This window comes from Danio rerio, chromosome 9 (genome assembly GCF_052040795.2).
Source record: "Danio rerio strain M-AB ecotype USA chromosome 9, GRCz13ab, whole genome shotgun sequence".
Taxonomy (NCBI): Eukaryota; Metazoa; Chordata; class Actinopteri; order Cypriniformes; family Danionidae; genus Danio; species Danio rerio.
The window spans coordinates 29,272,501-29,296,705 of NC_141029.1; the positions used below are offsets into that span (position 1 = coordinate 29,272,501).

A 24,205-nucleotide genomic window follows, 5' to 3' on the forward strand; every position below is an offset into this window, starting at 1 on the left:
ATCTTAGATATACCGTAAGAACGACACATTAGAAAATTTTGGCGGTTTTAAAATCTTGACTTTTCCAAACTGTGATTAACCTTGAAAACTGTTTGTCGTCCCATGCTTAATGTAGACATAATGTGTGAATGCGAAATACAACTATAGTTTAAGCTACTGCTACACTGAATGACATTTTTCAAAGTATGAAAGTTATTACATTTTCTTTCATTAATTCACTAATTTATTCTGTTAGGACTGCGCTGTTTTGTGTTTCTGTGCGTTTGATTTGATTCTAGATTGGGGACGTGCCTTCAGTGCACCTGATGCAGGTCAGCGCCTTTATTTAAAACCCGGCAGAGAGTTCGTCGGGGCCGCTGTCCAGTCACTTGGTAGTTGGCCAGAGCTGCGCTCCAATTTAGGCATTATGCTTCGTTTCGCATCCATATACTATCACTGACAACATTTACCGCATCCTTTCACTCGCATTTCACGCTGATTGAACATACTGATACTGATTTTTTGATTATATTATTTCAATTGATTTAAATAAATCTTCTTTTTGATTATACTTCGCCGTCTCGTCTCCCTCACTATGTTACATCCCTGAGCCAGGTGTAACAATTCATAAAAAAAAAATCAATTAATGGATGCATTTATATATAATATTCATTCATTTATTCATTAATTTTCCTTCGGCTTAGACCCTTTCATCAGAGATCACCACGGCAAAATGAACCGCCAACTTATCCAGCATAAGCTTTACACAGCGCATACCTATCCAGTTGCAACTCAGTACTGGGAAACATCTATACACATTCACTTTCACACACTAAGGCCAATTTAGTTTATTCAATTCACCTATAGATCAGAGCACCTAGAAGAAACCCATGCGAACACGGGGAGAACATGCAAACTCTATAAAACATTATTAACCAACTATATATAAATAATATAAGAGAAAAGAAACAATACTAATTCTGAAAATAAGTTATTTGAATGTGTACTAATAAAAATTAATTAACTAATAATTAACTAAATATAATGCCAGACCTGTTTAATATTAGGTAATAATGAAGAAAACATGCATATACATAAGTAAAATAATATATATATATAAATACTGCACAATTAAAATATAAATTCCCACAGACCAAAAACTCTCAGAAATGCAAATAAAATGTATAAATAAAAACAAACAAACAAAGGTATTAACCTTTTATAGCAACAATAATTAGTAAGAACCACTTCTGGCTCAATTAAATCATAAAAAAAACAAATCAGTTAGTTTGATAATTGTATATTATTTTGGTATACAATGAAATACCAAAAGGAAATGACTCCCCTGATTATAATGTCATAGACAGTTTCAGTTAAATGATTGCTGCCAGTGATCTCTGAAAAACATTTTATACTTGATGGTTGTGTGTGTCTTATCATATAATTAGTTTTCATGAAAGCAGTCTGCAACTTAAGCCATGCCTTAAAGTTACTTTACAATGTTCAAGAGGGTTTGGTTTAATCTCTCTTTTTTTTCTGTCAACAAGATAAAATAATAGCAATGCCTGCCCTTAAATGTCTTAGCAGTGTCATATAAACTTACTACATTCATGGCATTTAGTAATAACATATAGTAATAGTCTAAATAACATCACAGCTAATAAAAACAGCTCTGTGCTATCAAATGTTTTGTGTTGACATGAGTAGAGAACTGCGTGTGTATACATGTGGATGAAGTACCTCCTCATCATGATCTTTGGCCCATTGGATCTTCTCCAGCAGGTCACTGAGGTCAGATCTGAAGGGGATGTAGTGCACCCACGGCTGGAGCTCATTGTAAAAGTGCTCATAATAGATGGAGTCGTGTTTAAACACCACACTGTCTCCCGCAAGCAGATAAGGCAGTCTGTACGCCGCTACCGTCCCGTCCACATTGATCTGATACTTATACTGTAAATGGAAAAATGTACAAATAACCATCATTTAACTAACCTTTAACTAATACTCTGGTGGAAATTACTTTTAATTTCTTATATTTAGTTACTTATAGCAAAAATGGACCATCAAAATCAAAAGTGCAAAAAAAGAAATGTAATTAAATGAATAAATAAATAAATATGTAGTATACTGAAACTTTTGTTTTGTGTAGTTGATCACGCTACTAACCTTGAAGAAGTCAAAAAAGGACACGTGTTTGACAAGGGGTCCATAAAGGCTTTCATCGTGTTTGAAAAAGAAGAAGTTGGTTAAGGCGGCATCAAGCATGGCTGTGTTTGCTCTTGCAAGTTTGACCAGCTCAAGACGCTCTTTCCTGCTGTCTCGCCCTCTCCAAAACCCTTTATTTATCTTCTTCTCCCACACTGGACCTGTGTGTCCCTGAACAGACATCATGTCCAGACTTACTCTACCACAAAAGAAACAAATGACAAAATGTATTTAAATCAATTAGAATATATAACCAGTCAGAAGAGGAATATAATGTTGAATAGATTAAAGATTAGTTTAAATTGAATAGATTGTTATGTGCTAAAAGATTTTTAAAAAACTTTATACATTTCTATACAAACCACTATATTAACTGTAAACTTTTTTTTTTAGCAAAGATACATGACAATACATATCACAATGATGTGAAACGAAAGAAATGTATTGATAATCAGGGGAATGCAATTTGTGAAAATTCTACTGTAACACTACATATATAGTTTTATTTATTCCTTTTTTATTTCTTTTGTTTGTTGAATTTTTCCTTAAACCATTTGCTTGACATTTTGCTATAATAAACCTTAAATCCCAGGGTTCCTTAAAAACCATAAAAACGTTTTATGCTGTTCCATAAAAAGTTTTATGTTAACTGCATTTTCAAGAGTCACACTTCAGTTGTTTTACCTGCCCATGGTCTCCAGTACAGACTCAGTGAGGTCATAGGTCGGCATCACGATGTCTCGTGTGTCATTGGAGCCGCACCATGAAAACACCGGGCTGGGATTCTGAGAGGCCCGTCTCTTCTCCAAGGGCCAGTCGCCCAAATTCACAAAAAACTCAATGTCTGGAAGCTTGACCTGCTCACACAACAACATTATTTATGGAAATCTTTCCTTTACAGATGTAGTAAAACATACATATTTATTTCTATATCTATCTATCTATCTATCTATCTATCTATCTATCTATCTATCTATCTATCTATCTATATATATATATATATATATATATATATATAGAGAGAGAGAGAGAGAGAGAGAGAGAGAGAGAGAGAGAGAGAGAGATGGGTGTATATATAAAGATATGGATATAATATTATTGTTTTCATTTAATTCTACATATATATAAAATTACACACACACGCTCACACACACACACACACACACACACACACACACACACACACACACACACACACACACACACACACACACACACACACACACACACACAGTAGAAGTCAGAATTATTATCCCCCCTGAATTATTAGCCCCCTGTTTACTTTTTTTTTTTTTTTTTTACCCAATTTCTGTTTAATGGAATACATTTCTAAACTTAATAGTTTTATTAACTCATTTCTAACAACTGATTTATTTTATCTTTGCCATGATGACAATAAATAATATTTGACTAGATATTTTTCAAGACACTTCAATACAGCTTTAAGTGACATTTAAAGGTTTGACTAGGTTAATTAGGTTAACTAGGCAGGTTAGGGTAATTAGGCAAGTTATTGTATAGCGATGGTTAGATCTGTAGACACTCGAAAAAATATAGCTTAAAGAGGCTAATAATTTTGATCTTAAAATGGTTTTTAAAAAAATGAAAACTGTTTTTATTCTAGCCAAAATAAAACAAATTAGACTTTTTCTAGAAGAAAAAATATTATCAGACATACTGTGAAAAATTCCTTGCTCTGTTAAACATAATTTGGGAAATATTTAAAAAGATTTTTAAAAAAAATCAAAGTGGGTTTAATATAAATAAAATCTTTAAATATATTTTACTGTTTTTTTATGAAGTTTACATTTACATTTTAAATTAAATCCTTAAAATGTTTTGGTAGAACAGATTTAATGTATATTTACTAGCATGAATAAACAATTTATTTGTCTTTAATAATATTAGCTAATTAAAATGTTGTTGATTGTTCTTAACTCAAACTGCATTAACTAATTAATAAAACTTTGCATTTTAACAATGCTTTAGTAAACATTGAAGTATGTTTAATATAAATTTGTTATTAGCTAAATAAATAATGAACTAATGGAATCTTTTTTATAAAGTGTGACCAGTGTTTTGAGTTCCTCGTTACCCCCAGTTTTTTTTATATTTTCTTTCAAAGATTTAACATTAAATCATATGAGATTTTTGCTGCTACTGTTGAATGTAGTACAACCCTACCTAGAAACATTTCCACCAGCTTCAACTGGTAGCACAAGCCTTCAAAAATCATTCTAAATTGCAGGTTTGGTGCTCAAAAATTCTGCTTAGTTTTTCTGGGGAAATTTTGAAATTTGAAAAAACCAGCATCGAATTAAAACAGAAAATATTTTCTATAAATATTTGGTAACATTGCAAATGCATTTGCGCTTCATTTCAATAAGCGGAATCCATCCTTGCTTAATAAAAGTATGAATTTCTTCACTACTACTTTGGGACAATAGAACTAACCCATTCCTAACCTAAAATCAGCACTGTACATGTTTGAGTCTTTTTTTTTTCTATGCCGGAAAGACTCCAAGTGTTCTGCAACACTGCCATCTAGTGGTTATAAAAACTAAATGTCTAACCAAGTACATGAACTTGTTTATTTATTCATAAGATTATTCTTACTTCACATAACTGATGAGCTTAAAAACATTCAAATGCATGTGCAGTAGCTGCACATTGGGCCAATACTCACCTTTCGAGTGAGGGACAGTAGGAAGGCATCCATGAAGATCCTAAATCCAACATGTTCCCCATGTGTTTTGATATAAACCTTCAATAAGAAAAAAAATTAATAAACACTTGACATCCTGATACATATCTGTCTTTGTTAAATGTTGGTTTAATCTGGAAATCTTCCTTCAGGGTTTAAGAAAATATGACATATCTTATGTCCTATCCTCTTCGATGTCCCTTTAAATTTACATTTATATCATCAAATGTATATAAATCTAAATTATTATTCACCCATTTATTCATGTATTTATTTCTTGATTGATTGATTTATTCATAATGCATATGTGCACCTGGTTGTTTTTGATCGTGTAGTGGCACAGGCTGTGACTTTTCCCAAAACGTTGAATGATCTCATGGGCATTACGATCTGGATCCACACTTTGAAATATAGATAAATCGCTTTCTATCTGAGAGAAAGAGGCCGGACAGTGCATGTTCTTCTCCCACAATGCACCATCAGGCTCTGGACAGTCACATGATTCATGATACACTGCACCTGGGTAATGAGAAAAAGGAAAGCTTCAATCTACAAACAGTATGCATGCGTGTATCATGAAGTACTGTTGATTCTTCTGACCTCTGAGCACATATGGAGATTTCCCCACCAGCTTATCTTTCAACAGAACCTCAACATGCAGGTCTGTGTAACTGGCATACATGCGGTACCGAACCAGAAAGGAGCCATCGTTCCTGTCTAAAATCTGGATCCAGATTCTGGCATATGGCTCCGTTGGAGAAGTAATCTTTACTTCAAAGGTGTTCTCTCCAGGAGAAGTTGTGAAACTGAAAAGGAGTAATCAAAACAGCAAAGACATTATTATTGTAGCCATGATAAACATAAGCTGATTTCTTACCATGAACAAAAGACATGTGAATGTAAAGGTCACATACGCAAACAAGACATTTTTCAGTGCCCTGGGGAAAATTGTTCTGGGAATCTCCCTGGATTTTGTTATTTAATAGTGTAACTGATCACACAGCACAATGGATTCTACAGTGCAGTTAGGAGACAAGCATATAATTATAAAAGACTAGCATGAAATGATTTAATAATACTAATTTGTATTTTGGCAGATTTAATCAAGCACCTTCAATACACAGTTGCCTCAATTAAAAGGCTTTTATTGTCATTGTTCTTTAAAGAAACCACTTTAAGAATCAACAGATGAACCTGTTAGTATACTGTATGTGGCACTTTAGGTTTAAAACATGTATAGCATAAAATGGATTTAAAGTAAATTCATTTTTCCACAAAAAAAAAAAAATGCTTTTTAATAAGTTATTTAGAGTTCATAACATGTCAGGCAAGAGTGTTTATTTTATTAGACTTTATTTGTGTGGGTAGATTTCAAGGGTGGGTGTGATTTTGCAAAGTAGGATGCGATCCTGTGTTAACACCTATAATGATCCTGGAACAACATTGCTGTTTTAACATAAAATCATAAAACATAAAATAAAAAACATAAAATAAATGTAGGCATGGGTTGATAACCAGTTTTAAGGTTCACCACAGTTTGGAAAGGTCAAGTGTGTGTGTGTGTGTGTGTGTGTGTGTGTGTGTGTGTGTGTGTGTGTGTGTGTGTGTGTGTGTGTGTGTGTGTGTGTGTGACTAATTTATTTACAGTAAATTGTAACAACAGTGACAATAGTATCTCCAACAGAAAAGGACCCTGCACATTAAAAGCTACTGTTTCAATATATTTTATATTGTGTTTAATGAGGAGGGGGGGGGGGTTGTTTTTTAGTTAGAAATTTAAAAATAATATACTTTAGAGCAGTAATCACATTACCGCAAAACCGTGATATTTTTATCCAAGGTTATCATTCAGTCACAATCTTATACCAGCCCATGCCTAAATCAATGTCTAACTCACCCTAACTGTAAATTATTGCCAAATTCAGAAAGGTTGAAGAGTTGAATAACAATGATGGAAAAGCACATTACTCTAACCTTAACAGAAACTGTAAAGTTATCCCTCAAATCTGATTAGCTGATTGGAATGTTGTTTCAGGATCAATATAGATGTCCTACTTGGAGAAATCACACTAACCATAAAATGATTACTTCAGTAACACTCAGACAACAAATTCCCCAGTATAGCCTAACCTCTGTCTATTCTGAAGAATTCCATAGATGCTTTGTTCATATACAGTTGAAGTCAGAATTAGTAGCCCCCCTGTTTATTTTTTTTCCCCCAATTTCTGTTCAACAGAGATTTCCAACACATTTCTAAACATAATAGTTTTAATAACTCATTTCTAATGACTGATTTATTTTACCTTTACCATGATGACAGTAAATAATATTTCACTAGATATTTTTCAAGACGCTTCTACACAGCTTAAAGTGACATTTAAAGGCTTAACTAGGGTAATTAAGTTAACTAGGCAGGTTAGGCAAGTTATTGTATAATGATGGTTTGTTCTGTAGACTATTGAAAAAATATAGCATAAAAGGGGCTAATAATTTTGACTTTAAAATGTTTTTTCTTTTTATTATTAAAAACTGCTTTTATTCTAGCCAAAATAAAACAAATCAGACTTTCTCCAGAAAAATAAAGAATACCAGACATGCTGTGAAAATTTGTTAAACATAATTTGAGAAATATTTAAAAATGAAAAAAAAAATCTTAGGCAGCTAATACTGTAATTCTGACTTAAACTGTATCATCCACCAGATGTATATCATATTTTTAACTACATATTTGTATTATAATATGATAAAAGAAGATTCTTGACTCGTTAATATTTATATTATGAAAGTGTACGTGAATTATATACACTTTCATTACTTTTTAATACCATGTCTTAATGTACTGTGATTAATGAATAGGGAAGTATGGTGGTCAGTTGTAGATATTTTCAGTACAATCTTTCCTTTAATAAAAAGAACGTGAAAATGATGTCTTAATGTAGGGTTTGAAACCACAGTCTTTATTTTGCAGACAGATGTTTAACCACTAAGCCACAACGCCCCATTATGGTCATCCAGCAGGACTCACTTTGTTCCGGTGGTGTCCACAGTCTGTATGAAGAAGAAGCGAGCAGGAAGGACAGCGTTTGTCTCCAGTCCTGGACCCCACACCAAAGTTTTGCTCGCGCTGGCCGCTGCCGCTGCCTTTGATCTCCGCGTCAGGAAAATGATGCAAGACATCAAGAGCAGCAAAAGTTTCCTCAACATGTTTATGGAGAAGGGCTTTCAGTAGTGGACGCGTTCATTTGTCATCTCCTCCTCATCACAATGGCAACGCTCAAAAGAGCTCTGAATAAAACAGCTTAAAACACTAATAATACATGTTTTACCACATACTCACATTCTGTGGAATATTAGCAGCTCGGTGCAAACTAACCCACAGAAACACTCGTGTGAAAAATCTCTGTGAACGTGAATATGATTGGACGTTCGAACCTTGTGTACGATGATGCCACAATTTACTGGAGGCTGATTGGCTGTGTAATAGGAAGAGGAAAGACGCTTGCAAATGTTGCTTGGAGTCGGCGCTGTGTGTATTTGGTTGAGCGTAACGGATCTGTCAGTCACAATGTGCCTATTATCAGCTACAAACATGACAAAAGGTATTGTTACTAAAGTGAAGCTGTGGCGACCGCTGTCTTTCATTGAAGAGAACCCAGCAACAATGACGGTGGGGACTGCGAATTTACCATGACACATTCTTGAAGGATGGCTAGATACTGTAACGTTAGATGTGTTCTGGCAAATTTACGTCCTGGACATGAACACACATTAATTGTGTAATCTTCCAGGTTTTAAATAGTTTGTCCAAACTTAGCAAAAAAAAAAAAAAAAAATACATAAAAATACAAGGAATGTCACTGGATATAACTAGAAGTAAAACTGTCATAAAATGTTCCATAGCCATTTTGTAATGTGAATAATCAGTTAACTGGTATGTAATACGTAAAAAGTCACTTTAAATAAAACTAATCTAGATTATATGTTATCAGTTTATACTCAGCAAGAGTTTGTAGTTTATGTAGCAATACTTATGGTTTATTATCCATTGGTCACTAACACAAACAATTTGGAAATCATACAGAATATGAGCAAATTGCACCAAGATCAGAGAATCTAAAGTTTGTAGTGAGGTTCTGTATGGAAACACTGCCCAATCTCTTTCTGGGTTTTCTTGAACCTCATCAGGCATTAAAGGAGATTTAGAGCTGTTACTTGAGGTCAAAAAAGTTTGACCAACATGTATTTGAGAAGCATAACATTGTTCATAGCCTATAAAACGGCCATTATCAAATATGCAATCATAATTTTCAGATTTAATTTTACACAAAATGGCAATACTCTTAAATATTAAAGTACAAAAAAAAGAAAAAGTAAATAATAAATATATTAATAGTGATTACTCTAAAAAAAACAATGGGTCCTGCCACAATTTTTGATTGTCTGGCCCCCAGGCATCCAAGTCTACTACCAGGACTGTTACAGTGCATCCGGAAAGTATTCGAAGCGCTTCACTTTTTCCACATTTTTTAAGCCACAGCCTTATTTCAAAATGTATTAAATTCATTTTATTTCCTCAAATGTTTACACACAATACCCCATTATGACAATGTGAAAAAAAAAGAGTTTTTGAAATTGTTGCAAATTTATTAAAAAGAAAAAAGCTGAAAAATCACATGTACATAATTATTCACAGCCTTTGCCATGAAACTCTAAATTGAGCTCAGGTACATTCTGTTTCCATTGATAGGACGTCTTGAGATGTTTCAGCAGCTTAATTTAAGTTCACCTGTGGTAAATTCAGTTGATTGGACATGATTTAAAAAAGGCATACACCTGTCTATATAAGGTCCCAGGGTTGACAGTGCATGTCAAAGCACAAACCAAGCATGAAGACGGATTTGTCTGTAGACCTCCGAGACAGCATTGTCATCCGTAAGTGGAAGATTTTTGAAACCACCAGGACTCTTCCTAGAGCTGGGCAGCCATTTAAGCTATCTAATACCATCCCTACAGTAAAGCTTGGTGGTGGCAGCATCATGCTGTGGAGATGTTTTTCAGCAGCAGGAACTGGATGACTAGTCAGGATAGAGGGAAAGGTGAATGCAGCAATGTACAGAGACATCCTGAATGAAAATCTGCTTCAGAGTGCTTTTGACCTCAGACTGGGCTGACAGGTTATCTTCCAGCAGGACAATTACCCAAAGCACACAGCCAAAATATCAATGGAGTGGCTTCACAACAACTCGTGAATGTCCTTAAGCCCAGACCTAAATCCTTTTGAACATCTTTGGAGAGATCTGAAAATGGTTGTAAAGCATCACTTCCCATGAAGCTTGATAGAGCTGGAGAGGTACTGCAAAGAGGAATGGGCAAAAATTCTCAAAGACAGGGAAACGCTTGCCAAGCCAAACATGTGGCATCATATTCAAAAAGACTTGAGGCTACAATTGCTGCCAAAGGTGCATCAACAAAGTATTGAGCAAAGGCTGTGAATACCTACGTACATGTGATTTTTCAGGGTTTTTTGTTTTTAATAAATTTGCAACAATTTAAAAAAATCTTTTTCTCATTGTCATTATGGGGTATTGTGTGTAGAATTTTGAGAAAATAAATGAATTTAAAACATTTTGGAATAAGGCTGGAACATAAAAAAATGTAGAAAAAGTGAAGTGCTATCAATACTTTCTAGATGCACTATATGTAGTGATGGCACCAAATGCCTGATATTGCAAAAACAAACCAGTCTCATGATGTTGTGTACATCAATAAATGTTTATTTCAATTTGATTTGCATCAACATATTTTTCCATTTTGTTTTCAATAACCTCTATAACACTACTAGAATATCGATAAGAACGAAAGGTGGCATAATCCATTTAAACAAGACCGACGTTTGCTGCCTTCTCTGAAGGTATCAGAGGACCAGGTGTTGGGGTGGAGGGAACTACAGACCTACAGAACTTCAGTCAGAATATCAGACACGGTACCATCTTTAAACAGGTACGACATTCACAGAGGAATATCCAAATCACATAATTTAGTTTGATGACCATGTCGCTCTCCTCCAGGTTGAACTGTACATTTTCATATAAAAACTGAGAACATACAAACAAAACACCCTGTCTGTGAGAGTCAGTTATTACTTATTTTGACACTGAAGAGGAATCATTGGAGAGTCGGTTGAACAAATTTAATGGCAAACATGAACTTAAACCCACCGGTTTCTTCAGCAGAGACCATCTTTACATGGTTTTGGCATCTTGAGTGTCTTGTTGAGTCCACATCTTCACATATGCAGTCTTCTTTCCTTTATCATGAGCTATTATTTCAACATAAATGCATAAGAAAAAAAATAATATTGCGTAAGAGCCCAAGTTTGACTAACGGTTGACGATGTGTTTTTCTCGTGAGCCTTGAGTTTGTATTTCAATGCACAACATTTACGTTACTGAGTAGCAGCTTGTATATACAAAGCCAAATGGGCAGAGGCATGGACTACAGAAGATATGCTGAGATTGTTACAGTAAAGCACTAGAAGGTCAGAGGTCATCAGAGGACAAATCATAGAAACACAACATAAGTCTCAAATACGATTCTGGAAGATTCAGCTTACACTTAACACTAATTCATGCGCGAACCGCAGTGCAGCTCACTCACGTTGATCTTTCCAGACACATATTTAAAAAGAACAAAAACATAAATATTCATCAGTAGTGTCCACTGATTGGTCTAAACACCATTTCCACTGTCAATTGACAACCAGAAGACACAAGCGAACAATCGTCAGACACTAAAGGTAGAAAACAAGATTTTGAATCGTAATATTGAGTGGAAAAAAGAAGGAACAAACAAAAATCATCCATTATTCAGGAATGTGAAGGATATCTCTCCACAATGCATTCAGACTTTGGCAGAGAAATCAGAGGTCGTTCACTCCTTGTCCTCAATGAAGTACAAAACGACGCACAATCTTTGTTATGCGTGCCCAAAGGCAACTGAAGAGACTAGAAACAAACTAACAGGCCAGCTGAAATTGAGCTTTGATAGTAAAACAAACATCATGACGAATTAGAAAACAAACCGAACGGTATTTGTACTTTCACAGACACGCATGAAGAGCCAACCTTTTGGTTTGAACTTGGCTGGCTTGTCTTATCTACACAGAAAAAGAGCCCAGAATATCAACCACAGACGAGTTAATTCATCGCTAGTTTACAGTTAAAGATACTTCACCCATCTAGAATATGGCACGTTAAGTATTACGTAGGAGAAACACGCTCGAAAAGGACCTCACAGACATACACTCGTCACGTGGCGCCAAATACATTGTACTACTCACACTTCTAAAACCATGTCACGTCATACGTCTCTAGGAGCGGGTGAAGTACCTTTCGGAGACGGATTAAAAAGTTGGTTGTGGTGCTTTTTTCGAGCTAGCAGCAAAGAAAACGGAAAAAGTGTGTGTTTGTGACTGAGCGTCGTGGGTTTGGCCAACTGAATTGCCATCGGCCTGATTTGCATTCCAGAGTGGATAAATTGGTGTCAAATGTAACAAGACATGAGTGGTAAATATTCTGAAAATATACATCGCTGAAAGAAACAGTATGGCGTCATTAAAAAAAAAAAGAAAACATTTTGGCCTTATAGCAATGCAGGTATACATTTTTTGTTTATATATATATTTGTTTGCTATTTTAAAAAATATAAAGTTTTTTGTCATAGTTTCTATTATTGGCTTAGGTTATTAAATAAAAGTTTGTTAATCTTTTATTTACCTTTTGTTTTAAAGTAACATGCTGCTTTTTAATATGGCAGTTTTACGTTTTTATAGGTCATCCATTTTGTTTCATGCACTCTTGTTGATTTCGTAACTTTCCCATTATCTACACGGCGAGAGTCAGTTTACTTGTTGTGAGGAGACCCTGGTCAACCCCTGTACATAAATGAAGATGTCGTCGGATTTACATTGTGGGTATAGAATTCCTCTTACTCTCAAATACTAATGGTACATCTCCCAATATCGTGATCTGGCCTTTGCCTTTTTAACCTCTTTAAGTCAGTCCTGTACACAGACAGAAGAGAATCTGAACAGCCCTTAAGTCCCTCTTGGTCCATCAGTCTTGCTCGCTCTGTCTCTTCTCTTTTAAAGAGTGAAAGTCCAAGTACCAGAGTTGCGCCCTCTTGTGGCACGACAGTGAAACACGCCTCCAAGAGGACCCTCTAAAACTGATACCACTTCTTGTCTTTGCATTTAAGCATTAGCTGTGGAAAAAAAGGAAAAGCAAAACATTTAAACATGTGCATCAGTGCTTTTACTGTATTTCATACTTCTCATTCTTTTGTTTTCCTTCATACCTCATGAGCGTGTTTAGAGAAAGTTTCTGCGCTGGTCATCATCAGAGCAGTCCTTTCTTCTAGCTCCCCTAACCTCTGTCCTCTCTCATCCAGGGCGATGCGAGCTCGAGCCAAATCCCCAACCACTCCGCCTGCTGCCGCCTTCATGCCCTCTATACCACCTTGTCCTGGGATGTGCTGTGCCAGGCTGCGTGATGCCTTACCCGCCGATGCCTCGCCAACTATTTAACAAGAGAAAGCCAAATGCATCAGAATCGGAAAGAAAGGTAATTTGATTGACTTTGAAGGTGCCATGGTTGTTGGTGCCAGACAGGCTGGTATAAGCATTTCTGAAACTGCTGATCTACTGGAACTTTTGTATTTTTGCAGTGAATGATACGAAATGGAGATCAAGTGAGTGGGTATTCTGTAGCTAAAATCCTTGGTTGATGCAGGAGGTCAGAGAAGTATGGCCAGACTGGATAAAGCTGACGGAAAGTCAGTAATGAACTACACTCACCGGCCACTTAATTACGTACGCCTTATTAGCACTGGATCGGACCCTCTTTTTGCCTTCAGAACTTTCTTAATCCTTTGTGGCATAGATTCAACAAGATTCTAGAAATATATTTTGGTCTATATTCACATGATAGCATCACGCAGTTGCTGCAGATTTGTCGGCTGAACATCCATGATGCAATTCTCCCATTCCACCACATCCCAAATGTGCTCTATTGCAGGGGTTCCCAAACTTTTTAGCCCGGGACCCCCAAAATGATAATGCTAGTGACTCGCGACCCCCAATATCTTCTGAGGTGTTTATAAATACAGAAACTTTGCATGCAATGGCGCGCACACACACCAATAGACCCAAGTCTATTCTTTGTTTAATTTTTTAAATGTATGTCAGTGCTGTAAAGAGCCAGAAAGTTTAACCTGGAGTTAAAAAAAACAATCTGCTGCATCTGACGCTATTGCTGTGTCTTTAATATAATGCAATTACCCCAGGGGTTGCAATCCAATATAACTAGTAACTATAAGCTACTATAGTAACTATATAGTATATAGTAACTATAAACAACTATTTTTTCTCTTCAGTGTGTTATGGATAAAATATGGTCGTTCTTATGGTTTAATAAAAATAAATAGATTTTTGGAAATCACCAGGTGACCCCCTTCATTGTCCCACAACCCCTCAGAGGGTCCCGACCCCCACGTTGAGAACCACTGCTCTATTAGATTGAGTTCTGGTGACTGTGAAGAAACCATTCTGAGATGATTTGTGCTTTATGATATGGCTTATTATCCTGCTGGATGTAGCCATCAGAAGATGGGTACACTGTGGTCATAAAGGGATGGACATGGTCAGCAACAATACTCGAGTAAGCTATGGTGTTGACACAATGCTCAATTGGTACTAATGGGCCCAAAGTGTGCCAAGATAATATCCCCCAAACCATTACTCCACTTCCACCAGCTTGACCGTTGATACAAGGCAGGATGGATCCATCATATTGTTGACGTCAAATCCTGACGCTACCATCCGAATGTTGCAGCAGAAATTGAGACTCATCAGACCAGGCAACCTCTTTCTAATTAATCTTCCAATTTTGGTAAGCCTGTGCATTGAGTTGCTGCCATGAATAGAAATTTGCGTTAAAGAGCCCATATTATACATGAAATAGGGTCATATCTTGGTTGTAAGGGTCTCCAACAACAGTCTAATATGCATGCAAGGTCAAAAAACACTTTCATGGTCTTATAATCTGCATTTATTTTTACCTAATTATCCCAGCGACTCCCGTATGAATCGTCCAGTGATTCATTTGTTCCCAAACCCCTCCTTAGCGCGAAGCTTATCTGCGCTGATTGGACCGATGACAGTCTGTCGCGATTGGTCGACTGCGTTCAGTCAGAGAGTAAAATGCCCAATAGCTAATCAGCAATATAAAAAGTAATCACAGTTCATACACGCTCGATAATGTAGGCGTGGATTTTAGCTGCCACACACACACAAAAACACACACACACCTCCGGACGACAACGCTCCCGCTTCCGCCCGCACCCGCCAGGTTTTAGCCTTAGAACCCGCCCAGTTTTCTGCCCGCCGCGCCCGATCCCGCTAAAGAGCGGGGGAGAACACAACCAAAAATCACCCAGCTATACAGTCCATACAGCCAAGCTGTCTGTATAAACACACACACGGCACCAAGCACACAAAGCTCTCTCTCTCTCTCTCTCTCTCTCTCTCTCTCTCTCTCTCTCTCTCTCTCTCTCTCTCTCTCTCTCTCTCTCTCTCTCTCTCTCTCTCTCTCTCTCTCTCTCTCTCTCTCTCTCTCTCTCTCTCTCTCTCTCTCTCTCTCTCTCTCTCTCTCTCTCTCTCTCTCATACGCGCGCGTGCGCACTAACACACATACATACAAGCACCAAGCAGACACATCTTTCTCATTCACATAGCAATATCCGTGATATTGCTAGACAGCCCGCTCCCGTCCCAAATTAAACCCGTTACCGACCGCTCCCGCAATTTATTCGGAAATTTATTCCTGCGCCGCAGAAAACTGGCGCGGGGACAGCCGCGGGAATGCTGACCTCTACCACGGAGCTCTATAAACAAAGCAGCACGCGTCGCGTTTTTAACGTGACTTTGCACGCGATAAGAGAATATAGCCAGTTAACCTGATACAGTACACGCGGTTACAAGTAACAAATCACAACTAAATACATTTGCAAGCTAGAGTCAACGAGGCAACAACTTTAATCGCAAGTACTTACACTTGAGAAATGGAAGAAACCCATCCTGACGTCCATCAGTAAGTTACTCTTTACTGATCCTTCCTTTAACAAACGCAGATGAAGTATTCTTTGTAGCATGTAGCTTCCAGAAGTTTCCAGTAGTTTCCAACTGCTTGGCTATAATGCTGATGTTTCATCTTTGGGTAGAGACTCGATATAATATCCATCTGCAGTGTGACTTCAATCGACCACTATGTTTGTGTGCGTGTGTTTGTGGGTGTGCGTGTGTTTGTGGGTGTGCGTGTGTTTGTGGGTGTGTGTGTGTGTGTGTGTCTGGGTTTCTGCGTCAGAGGGCGGAAATCTCCCGGGTTTGCGCGTGCACGTGAATAACTTGGTTTCGTTCGTACGTCATGGCGAAACACCTAATGACTCGGTATCAAGGCGACTCGTTTGAAGCACTGTGAGTCGACTCTTTTATAGATGAATCAACCGTTTTAAACACTGTATTCTTACAGATTTAAGCCTTAGCTGGATACTTCACTTCACTTAGAGCTGTGTTACACACTACATGGAGGGGAATTTTCAAAAACCCATAATATGGGCTCTTTAACAAACAGTTAGACAGTTGTACCTAATAAAGTGGCCAATGAGTGTATATCCACTTGTTACAACCAAAGTAAACAGTAGCAGTGATTTCTGCTTTAAAAGCATCTGCTACATGGAAATTGGAACCCTTTACAGTTTTTTGTTTCAAATCAATGGTTCAATATCTGCAAGGTTACAAGATTTTAAAAAAGGGACTTTGATGCTTTATAACTGTTTCAAATGATTTAGAAAATTCAATGGTTTTCTTCTGGGGAGGCGATCTGTGCAATATTATAAAACTCACATGATTCACATCCCCAATTTCAAATCACTGAACAGATGTCACTGGTTTTACCTGATTTCAGATGAGATTTACTTTGTTTGTAGACATTTTAGTGAGACATTTGTAAAATGAAAGCAATAATAACTAATAGTCTATTCTTGGCCTGTTTAGCAGAGCCTACCAATGAGCAAACACACCTTGAAATTTTATAAAAGAAGACATTTAATTAGAAGACTTTTAATTTAAAATAGTTTTGACTGGAGTTTTTGTGCCATTTACATGGTTCTGACCACCAAGCGTCCCTAGCGTAGCGTTTTGAACTCTTTGAATGAGTTCAATTGTTTTATAGCTTTGAAAAGCTTGGTTTCTCACATCATTACTAAACAAAAGATCATTTCTCAAAGCACAACTCAAGAGTGTTGAAACAGATGGGCTACAGCAGCAAACGTGCACACAGATGCCACTAATGTGCCACTAATAACAAGAAACTGAAACACTTCTTACCAAAACTGGACTACAGAAAAATGATAGGGTCTTGATTTCTATTGCAACGTCTGGTGTAAACAGCTTGAAGGCATGGATTTATCCTGCGTTGTATCAATGGTTATTATACAAAAGTTTTTTTTAGGCCTTCATTGGGACACCTTAATATCACCTGAGCATTGTTTATTTGTCACAGCCTATCTGAGTATTGTTGCTGATCAAGTTTATCCATTTATTACAATAGTGGATCTTTCCTGTTACAGCCAATAACGCGCCGTGTCTCAAAGCTCAAATCTTAAAGTGGTTTCTTGAACATGACAATGGGTTCACTAAACTCAAATGGCCTTCACAGTCACAGATCTAAATCAAGTACCAATTTCAACATGTTTGTGATGTGGCTGAACAGCAGAATTTCATCATGGATGTGCAGCTGACAAATCTACAGCAATTGGGTGATGCTGTATGGGAAAAATCTCTGAGGAATGAGGAATAAGACCTTGTTCAGTACATGCTATGATACATTTTTGCTAGTTTTGAAGGTAAAAAGATGTATATTACAGCAAGATATAACTAATAAAGCACCTAATTAGTCTATTTGATTCTCTATGTCATACATCAATGTCATAATAACTTCAATGAGTTGTAGTCTTGTGAACATGTTTCTCAAATTGATACAGAAACTGATGTCAATTATCTGAAAGTGCTGATAATGATAATGGGTGTTACATTTCAGACACACACTTAAGGTGACAGCTGACCAATCAGAATACTCAGAGTATTTTTCAGAATTCAATTTGGGTTTTTAACAGACTGGGAAAAGAGGTGCTGCAATACGTCATTATGTATGGAATGCTGTTTCCAGGCTTCCAAGCCTCAATAGTATTCTTTACAATTTTAAGTTGGAAGCACTTATCAGACCATCATGAGAATACACATATGATGTGCTCTTTAAAATCCAGTCACAACATTCACAGTATAGAGTTGAATCATTCTCTGCTCATTTCAGATTTTAGTAACAATATAAAGTCTACAATCTTTATTTTTTAATAATAAAAAATGTAGTTATATGAGAGCTAATACTTCACATCTGATAGCATTTAAACCAGTGGATTATAATGCATTATGTCAGACCTAACAAATGAATGATTTACTGTTTAACTTTAAATCTATTCACTTTATATGCCAATGCCAATCAGACAGTATTATCCTATTCAGCATAATCTTCAAGTGCTAAACTCAACTCAAGTACAAGAATTTAGTGTGGTAGTAAAAAATATGCACATATGAGAGAGACCGAGAGAAAGAGGGGGTGAGGGGGGCTTGATAAATATTTGCACACTCACATAACTCCTCTCTGTCGAAGGTTTGGGCATTGCCACCAAAAAAGCCCTTAAGAAAGCCACGGTTCTGAGCCTCAGGGGTCTCGATGGGTGTAAAAAGCTCCCCTAATGTCTCCTGCAATTAATGAACAGCATATCAAAAGGTTTGAAACAAACCAGTACAAATAATAGAATGAAAAAGATAGCTAGTTCAAAATCCCACCAGCAGATGTCAGTACAGTTACATGTTTTACAATGAACAATAAAAAGATTTAACTTTCTATCTTGAGTGCTTGATGGGCAGTTAGAAAAGAACAGAGGCTATAGGTTGAATTGAACTACTATGGTATGCTTACAGAATACTAAGCAGTCCACAGTGAACAGTTCAAACAACAGTGATGTATGCCACATTGTAGTGGACACTAATAATAGCAGCAAGCCTTTCAGTCATCTTCTGATTTTCCTTTTCAATTTAGGCAAAAACTTATATTTTTATAAATAATTAATTTCAGGCTTGAACTATATATATATATATATAGTTGGCGTTTTATTTCACTGTAGCGACTTCTGATTAATGAAGGGATATATACATAACTGTATATTATGATAATAAATAATAGACAGTTATGTACATACATACGTACATAACTATAATATAATAATATATAATAGGGATATATAATAACTGTATATATACAGTTGAAGCCAAATCCATTTCCCAGATGATGTTTAACAAAGCAAGGATATTTTTCACTGTATTTGCTATTATTTTTTTGATATTATTATTTTTTTCTGTCTGGAGAAAGTCCCATTTATTTTATTTTGGCTATAATAAAAGCATTTTTTATTTATATTTATAAAATATGTTTAGGTCAATATTATTAGCCCCATTAAAAGCAATATTTTTTTGATTGGCTACAGAACAAATCACTATTTTACAATGACTTGCCTAATTACTTTAACTTGCCCTAGTAAACCTAGTAAAGCCGAATACTAGTATCTGTTAACTAGTATCTAGAGAACCGTTTAAGCTAAATACTAGCATTTTAAAAAATATAGAGTAAAATAATTTTTACTGTTGTAATTGCAAAGATCTAAGCAATCGGTTTTTAGAAATTAGTAAACCCACACGCAATCTGTGCACATAGAAATCTACAGATTTCCACAAATTTTTATCCCCTCATTTAATCTATTTTTTTACTTATGTAAATGTGTGATTTATATATGAAATTTATATTTATTCTTTTTTATTATTAATTTCAGTAATAATATTGACTAATATGAAATAGTTCTTATGATTTATGTACAAAACAGTTTGTAAAGTAACAATTTATGTTTTTTTTAGTAAATATATGGTAGATATAATATATGAGAAACTTGCTTTGTTTACCAAATAAGTGGATCTAATTAGATTTAAAAACATTAAATACAAGTAAAAAAGATATTATTTTTTAATTCATATATTAAGTTTTTAGTTTTGATACTCCCAAAATAATTTTGCATAAATTCACAAATTTTTTACAAAATTCTCAGCTGAAATAGCAAAAAATGTCAACAGAATAACTTTGGATTCTTTATAATAATAATAATAAGATGACATCAGAAAAATAATATACTGTAAGAACGATCATTAAACTATAATATCACAGAAAATCAGTATTGCCTGCTGAAAATAGTGCTTTGCCATCACCAAAATACTTTTTTGTTGTTTTATTTACAAAAAAGTCAAGTAATTTTAAATTGGGCTCAATTTCACAATGAAATACATGAAGCCTTGGTGAGCACAGGTGCTTCAGGTTGGCAGTTCAATGCATACAAAAAATTTGCATACTGTGCACATAGCACACACTGCAAAAATAGAATGAATAGTATAGCCGTATTCTATTTCCATCCGAACCAAAAACAGAAAAGACAGAATGACAACCTGTGTGGCAGAAATTACAGCCGAGATGCAGCCGGGCTCAGCTCAGCAGAGCTCAAAGCATCCATGACAAGCATGACATTTCACTTCAATAACCACCTTCAGCATGCACACACAAACACACACACACACACACACACACACACACACACACACACACACACACACACACACACACACACAAACACAAGGCACAGCCACCTGTAGGTTGACACACATCTCCTGGCTGTAAGTGATTCTCTGTATCTCGGTGGGGGAGCACAGATACAGCGCCTGCCCTCCATTGGTGAAGCAGAATGTTCTGGCAATGCGCATGTCTGTTAACGGCAGGTAACTCACATCTAGCAGAGGCCGTAAACTGGGAAGGCTGTAAAACATACACACATGTAAGATAAGAGGCTTAGAAAGTGCATTCCGATATCCTTTGTATCAGAAATGGCAGTGAAAAACAGAATGAAGAATGCGATGCTTAAAATATTATAGTGCACTGAAGGTAGGATTTAATGTGAGCCAACAAAAGCACAGCGCAGCTTTTCTGGCTAGAGGTTTGGAGTTTATTGAAGGATTGAGCTGTTTTCTGTAATCTGGATTAAGCTGAAAAAAATCAATGGAAAAAAAGTTCCTGAGCTGGTATTAAAGGAATGTTCAGGTTAAACTTAAGTTAAGCTGTATTGATTGAACCTGTCAAATTTTGGCGATTATTAGAGGAAGACATTTATACTCGTCCCTTACTTTGTAAAAAAAATGAGCTAACATTGCGTTTACAGTAATGCACTTTTAATGGTAGTCCTTACAGATGGTTTAAGAGCTCATGTCTTGATAATGCATTTACATTAGTTATTCTGTACAGAAAAAAATGCAGTTTAAAAAATAAACAAATCTTATTACAGAAAAAAAGATTTTACATTTATGACAGTTAAAACTGGAAATAAAAGTAATAGCAAATATGAAATGTATACTTTTAAATGTATTTTCTTGGTCCAACAGACATTTATAGTTACATATTTTGTTAATGACAAAAAGAAAAGAAAAGCACAACAAGCCAAAAGACCACAACATAAATTTTTTATTGTTGTTATTTCTAAACTATTTAAATCAATATTTAAATATGATTGTTGTTACTTCTATACTATTTTAATCAATAGTAAGTAATGTGTTTTTATGTAGCGCATTTATTGTGTATGGCCATAAACCCAAAGCGCTTCACAATCATGAGGGGGTCTCTCTACACCACCAGTGTGCAGCATCCACTTGGATGGTGTGACGGCAGCCACAGGACAATGGTGCCAGTGCGCTCACCACACACCAGCTATTGGTGGAGTGGAGAGACAGTGATAGAGCCAATTCGGTGGATGGGGATGATTGGGAGGTCATGATCGGTAAGGGTCAATGGAGGGAATTTGGCCAGGACACCAGGGTTACACCCCTACTCTTTTCGAGAAGTGCCATGGGATTTTTAATGACCACAGAGAGTCAGGACCTCGGTTTAACGTCTCATCCAAAAGATTTTATTCAATATTAAATATAATTGAAATATTATGATTTTAGCATTTACTTTGAATTATTCTGTTGATCAACAAACACATTTTGTCAAATCATTTTGTCAATGTAGGAACATAAATTTAGATTATTAAAAATTTTATTAGCATTTTCTGCTATATTAAACTAGCAATTGTTTAGACTAGAATAGGACTGCATGATTAATCGAAAAAAATCGCGACCTCAATTCAGCCCTACAAACGATCTTAATCTTGCTTTTTTATGATTTAAGGCATAAAGGTGGTCGCACAAGTCTTCACATTGTTTTATGATGTTAAAAGTGTCACATACTGTATCTATAAGATATATTTCACCCAAAATGTTATTTCTGTCTTAACGTAATGATGTATTCGCGGCTGCAAAATCACACATGAGCTGACGCACTGTTTGTTTACTCGGTTTACCTTCTTTCCGATGAGACGTTAAACCGAGGTCCCGATTCTCTGTGATCGTTAAAAATCGAGAAAGAGTAGGGGTTTAACCTCGGCATCCTGGTAATAAAGTTAATTTAAATAAAACAATGTTCATTTTGTTGCACAGAGCAATTGTTTGGGAGCTGTGAGGGAAGTATGATTTGCATGTTTTTTTTTCCTCAAAGTGATGGCAGCCATGTCATGAGCGCACTTGACAGTGAAAGTAAAATAAAAAGTGTGCACATTGTTTAAATGATCATATCTCATTTTAGAGTTATGATTATGACAAGCATTTGATACGTTTTCCTCTATAGCGAACACAAAGTGTTGTGCATATGAAAATAAATGTGTAACAGTGTCAGTTTATCTACTCTAGCCTATATAATGTTGAATATAATGCAAAAGGGAATCTGATAATGACAATTGTATAATTTTACCAGTGTAAAAAATGGTCTAATAATGTTGTCAATGACAAATGGCAAGAATATGAAAAGTTCAGATGCGAAAGCAGCTAAACGCCACTTCCGACAAAAAATAAGCTAATGACATTGAGCGAATGCTTTTGGCACATAGTACATGTTCAACAAATATTTCTGCTTCAAATCAATGTTTTCAATGTAGCAGCGCACTGATATGCTGACTTTGTGAGGAGGCTGTTTTATTCCGCTTCCGATTTCCGATGCCTGTCCTACTATCTGTGAATGGCAAATGAAAACATCCCTCACCTCAAAACTTTGTGGATTATAAGATAAAGAAAACACACTGTACAGTTGGAAGTGTAGCATGCATTCATAACGTTTTTTGTGCAGTGATGCTACTTTGAATTTGAGTCTGATTTACTTTACATTAAACAGGAACTCGGTTTCACAAAAGACAAAGCATGGATGCTATGAGGATAAACAAGAGACAAAAAAAGAGACCAGTACCTTAAGTATAGTGAGAATGAGTGACTGACAGTTTTTTAAAAGTGTCTGAGAGACATCCTTTTTTTTGCACAGTACGCCTACCTTGTGTTTTGTGTTAAACACCACTTAACAGATTTATGTATTTTTAATTTTAGGTGGTTTGTGTAATGTGTTTTATATTTGATAAAATCATTTTTCATTGCATCTTTAGTGATTCTTCAACTAATTACACTGTTGTGTAATTGTCTTGTCAAATAGGTAGACTTAGAGGTTTTTGCAAAAAAAAAAAAACATGTTGATTTAGCTGGTTTTGACGCAAAAGAAAATCTATTTAGTTAAAAATCAAAGAATTGTGACATTTTTGAAAAAAAAAGTTATTTTATATACTAGCTAGTAACCTTTTCATTATCTTTAAAAATAAACTTCTGAACCCAATCAGAGGAGCCTGATAGAAAATGCTCATTTACAAAAAAAAAAGAGGTCTGATGGATTTAGAAGGTTTTGTATCTGAACTCTTTATATGTCTCAAACATATTAATTCAGCTTCAGGATTATGAATAGTTGTAATAACTTTACTTTGAATTAACAACCAGGACATATTTAAAGTCTGTTCAATCCACCATTCCAAGTCTATACAAAATTTGTCATTTTAACCAACAGTAGACCTGCACATACCATGATATTATTGATGTTTTACCATATGTTTGAGAATAACAATAATAATAGCCTACTCATATTAACCTTTTTTTTCCACCTACAGAATTGTGAGAAAATCGTGATCTTGATTTTAAGCAATAAA

At 35.7% G+C, this 24,205-nt stretch overlaps 2 protein-coding genes and 1 non-coding gene across 30 annotated transcripts in view; 1 reads left to right on the forward strand and 2 right to left on the reverse strand.

The window, feature by feature from the left end:
• The window catches only part of poglut2 (protein O-glucosyltransferase 2), a 12,638-nt gene extending 4,369 nt beyond the window's left edge, over positions 1 to 8,269 (reverse strand). Inside the window, exons 1-7 of one of the 2 annotated variants that reach the window (XR_015498795.2) lie at positions 7,914 to 8,269; positions 5,489 to 5,694; positions 5,202 to 5,407; positions 4,871 to 4,948; positions 2,869 to 3,041; positions 2,146 to 2,383; positions 1,720 to 1,929 (exon numbers count right to left, since the gene is read on the reverse strand). Coding sequence is in view for 1 of the 2 variants with exons in the window: in NM_200931.1 (NP_957225.1) it covers positions 1,720 to 1,929; positions 2,146 to 2,383; positions 2,869 to 3,041; positions 4,871 to 4,948; positions 5,202 to 5,407; positions 5,489 to 5,694; positions 7,914 to 8,092 (1,290 nt within the window). In the remaining variant the exon portion in view is untranslated. The remainder of the gene's footprint in view (positions 1 to 1,719; positions 1,930 to 2,145; positions 2,384 to 2,868; positions 3,042 to 4,870; positions 4,949 to 5,201; positions 5,408 to 5,488; positions 5,695 to 7,913) is intronic. The other variant, NM_200931.1, reaches the window with a different exon arrangement.
• A 116-nt stretch (positions 8,270 to 8,385) lies between these two features.
• The window catches only part of si:dkey-193n17.9, a 53,065-nt gene continuing 37,245 nt past the window's right edge, over positions 8,386 to 24,205 (forward strand). For 4 of the 9 annotated variants that reach the window (XR_015499594.1, XR_015499593.1, XR_015499592.1 and 1 more), the window contains exons 1-3: positions 8,386 to 8,555; positions 10,800 to 10,888; positions 13,337 to 13,509. This is a non-coding gene — a transcript (si:dkey-193n17.9). Of the gene's footprint in view, positions 8,556 to 10,730; positions 10,889 to 13,336; positions 13,510 to 13,612; positions 14,385 to 24,205 lie in introns of those variants that run through there. The other 5 variants (XR_015499588.1, XR_015499589.1, XR_015499587.1 and 2 more) reach the window with 3 other exon arrangements.
• stxbp5l (syntaxin binding protein 5L) overlaps positions 10,642 to 24,205 on the reverse strand; it is a 231,424-nt gene continuing 217,860 nt past the window's right edge. For 18 of the 19 annotated variants that reach the window (XM_087266926.1, XM_087266923.1, XM_087266929.1 and 15 more), the window contains 4 exons: positions 20,751 to 20,916; positions 18,653 to 18,764; positions 13,244 to 13,464; positions 10,642 to 13,150 (listed from right to left, as the gene is read on the reverse strand). In XM_087266926.1, the coding sequence (XP_087123052.1) occupies positions 13,109 to 13,150; positions 13,244 to 13,464; positions 18,653 to 18,764; positions 20,751 to 20,916 (541 nt within the window). In that variant the 3' untranslated portion in view covers positions 10,642 to 13,108. 19 annotated transcript variants of the gene reach the window in all.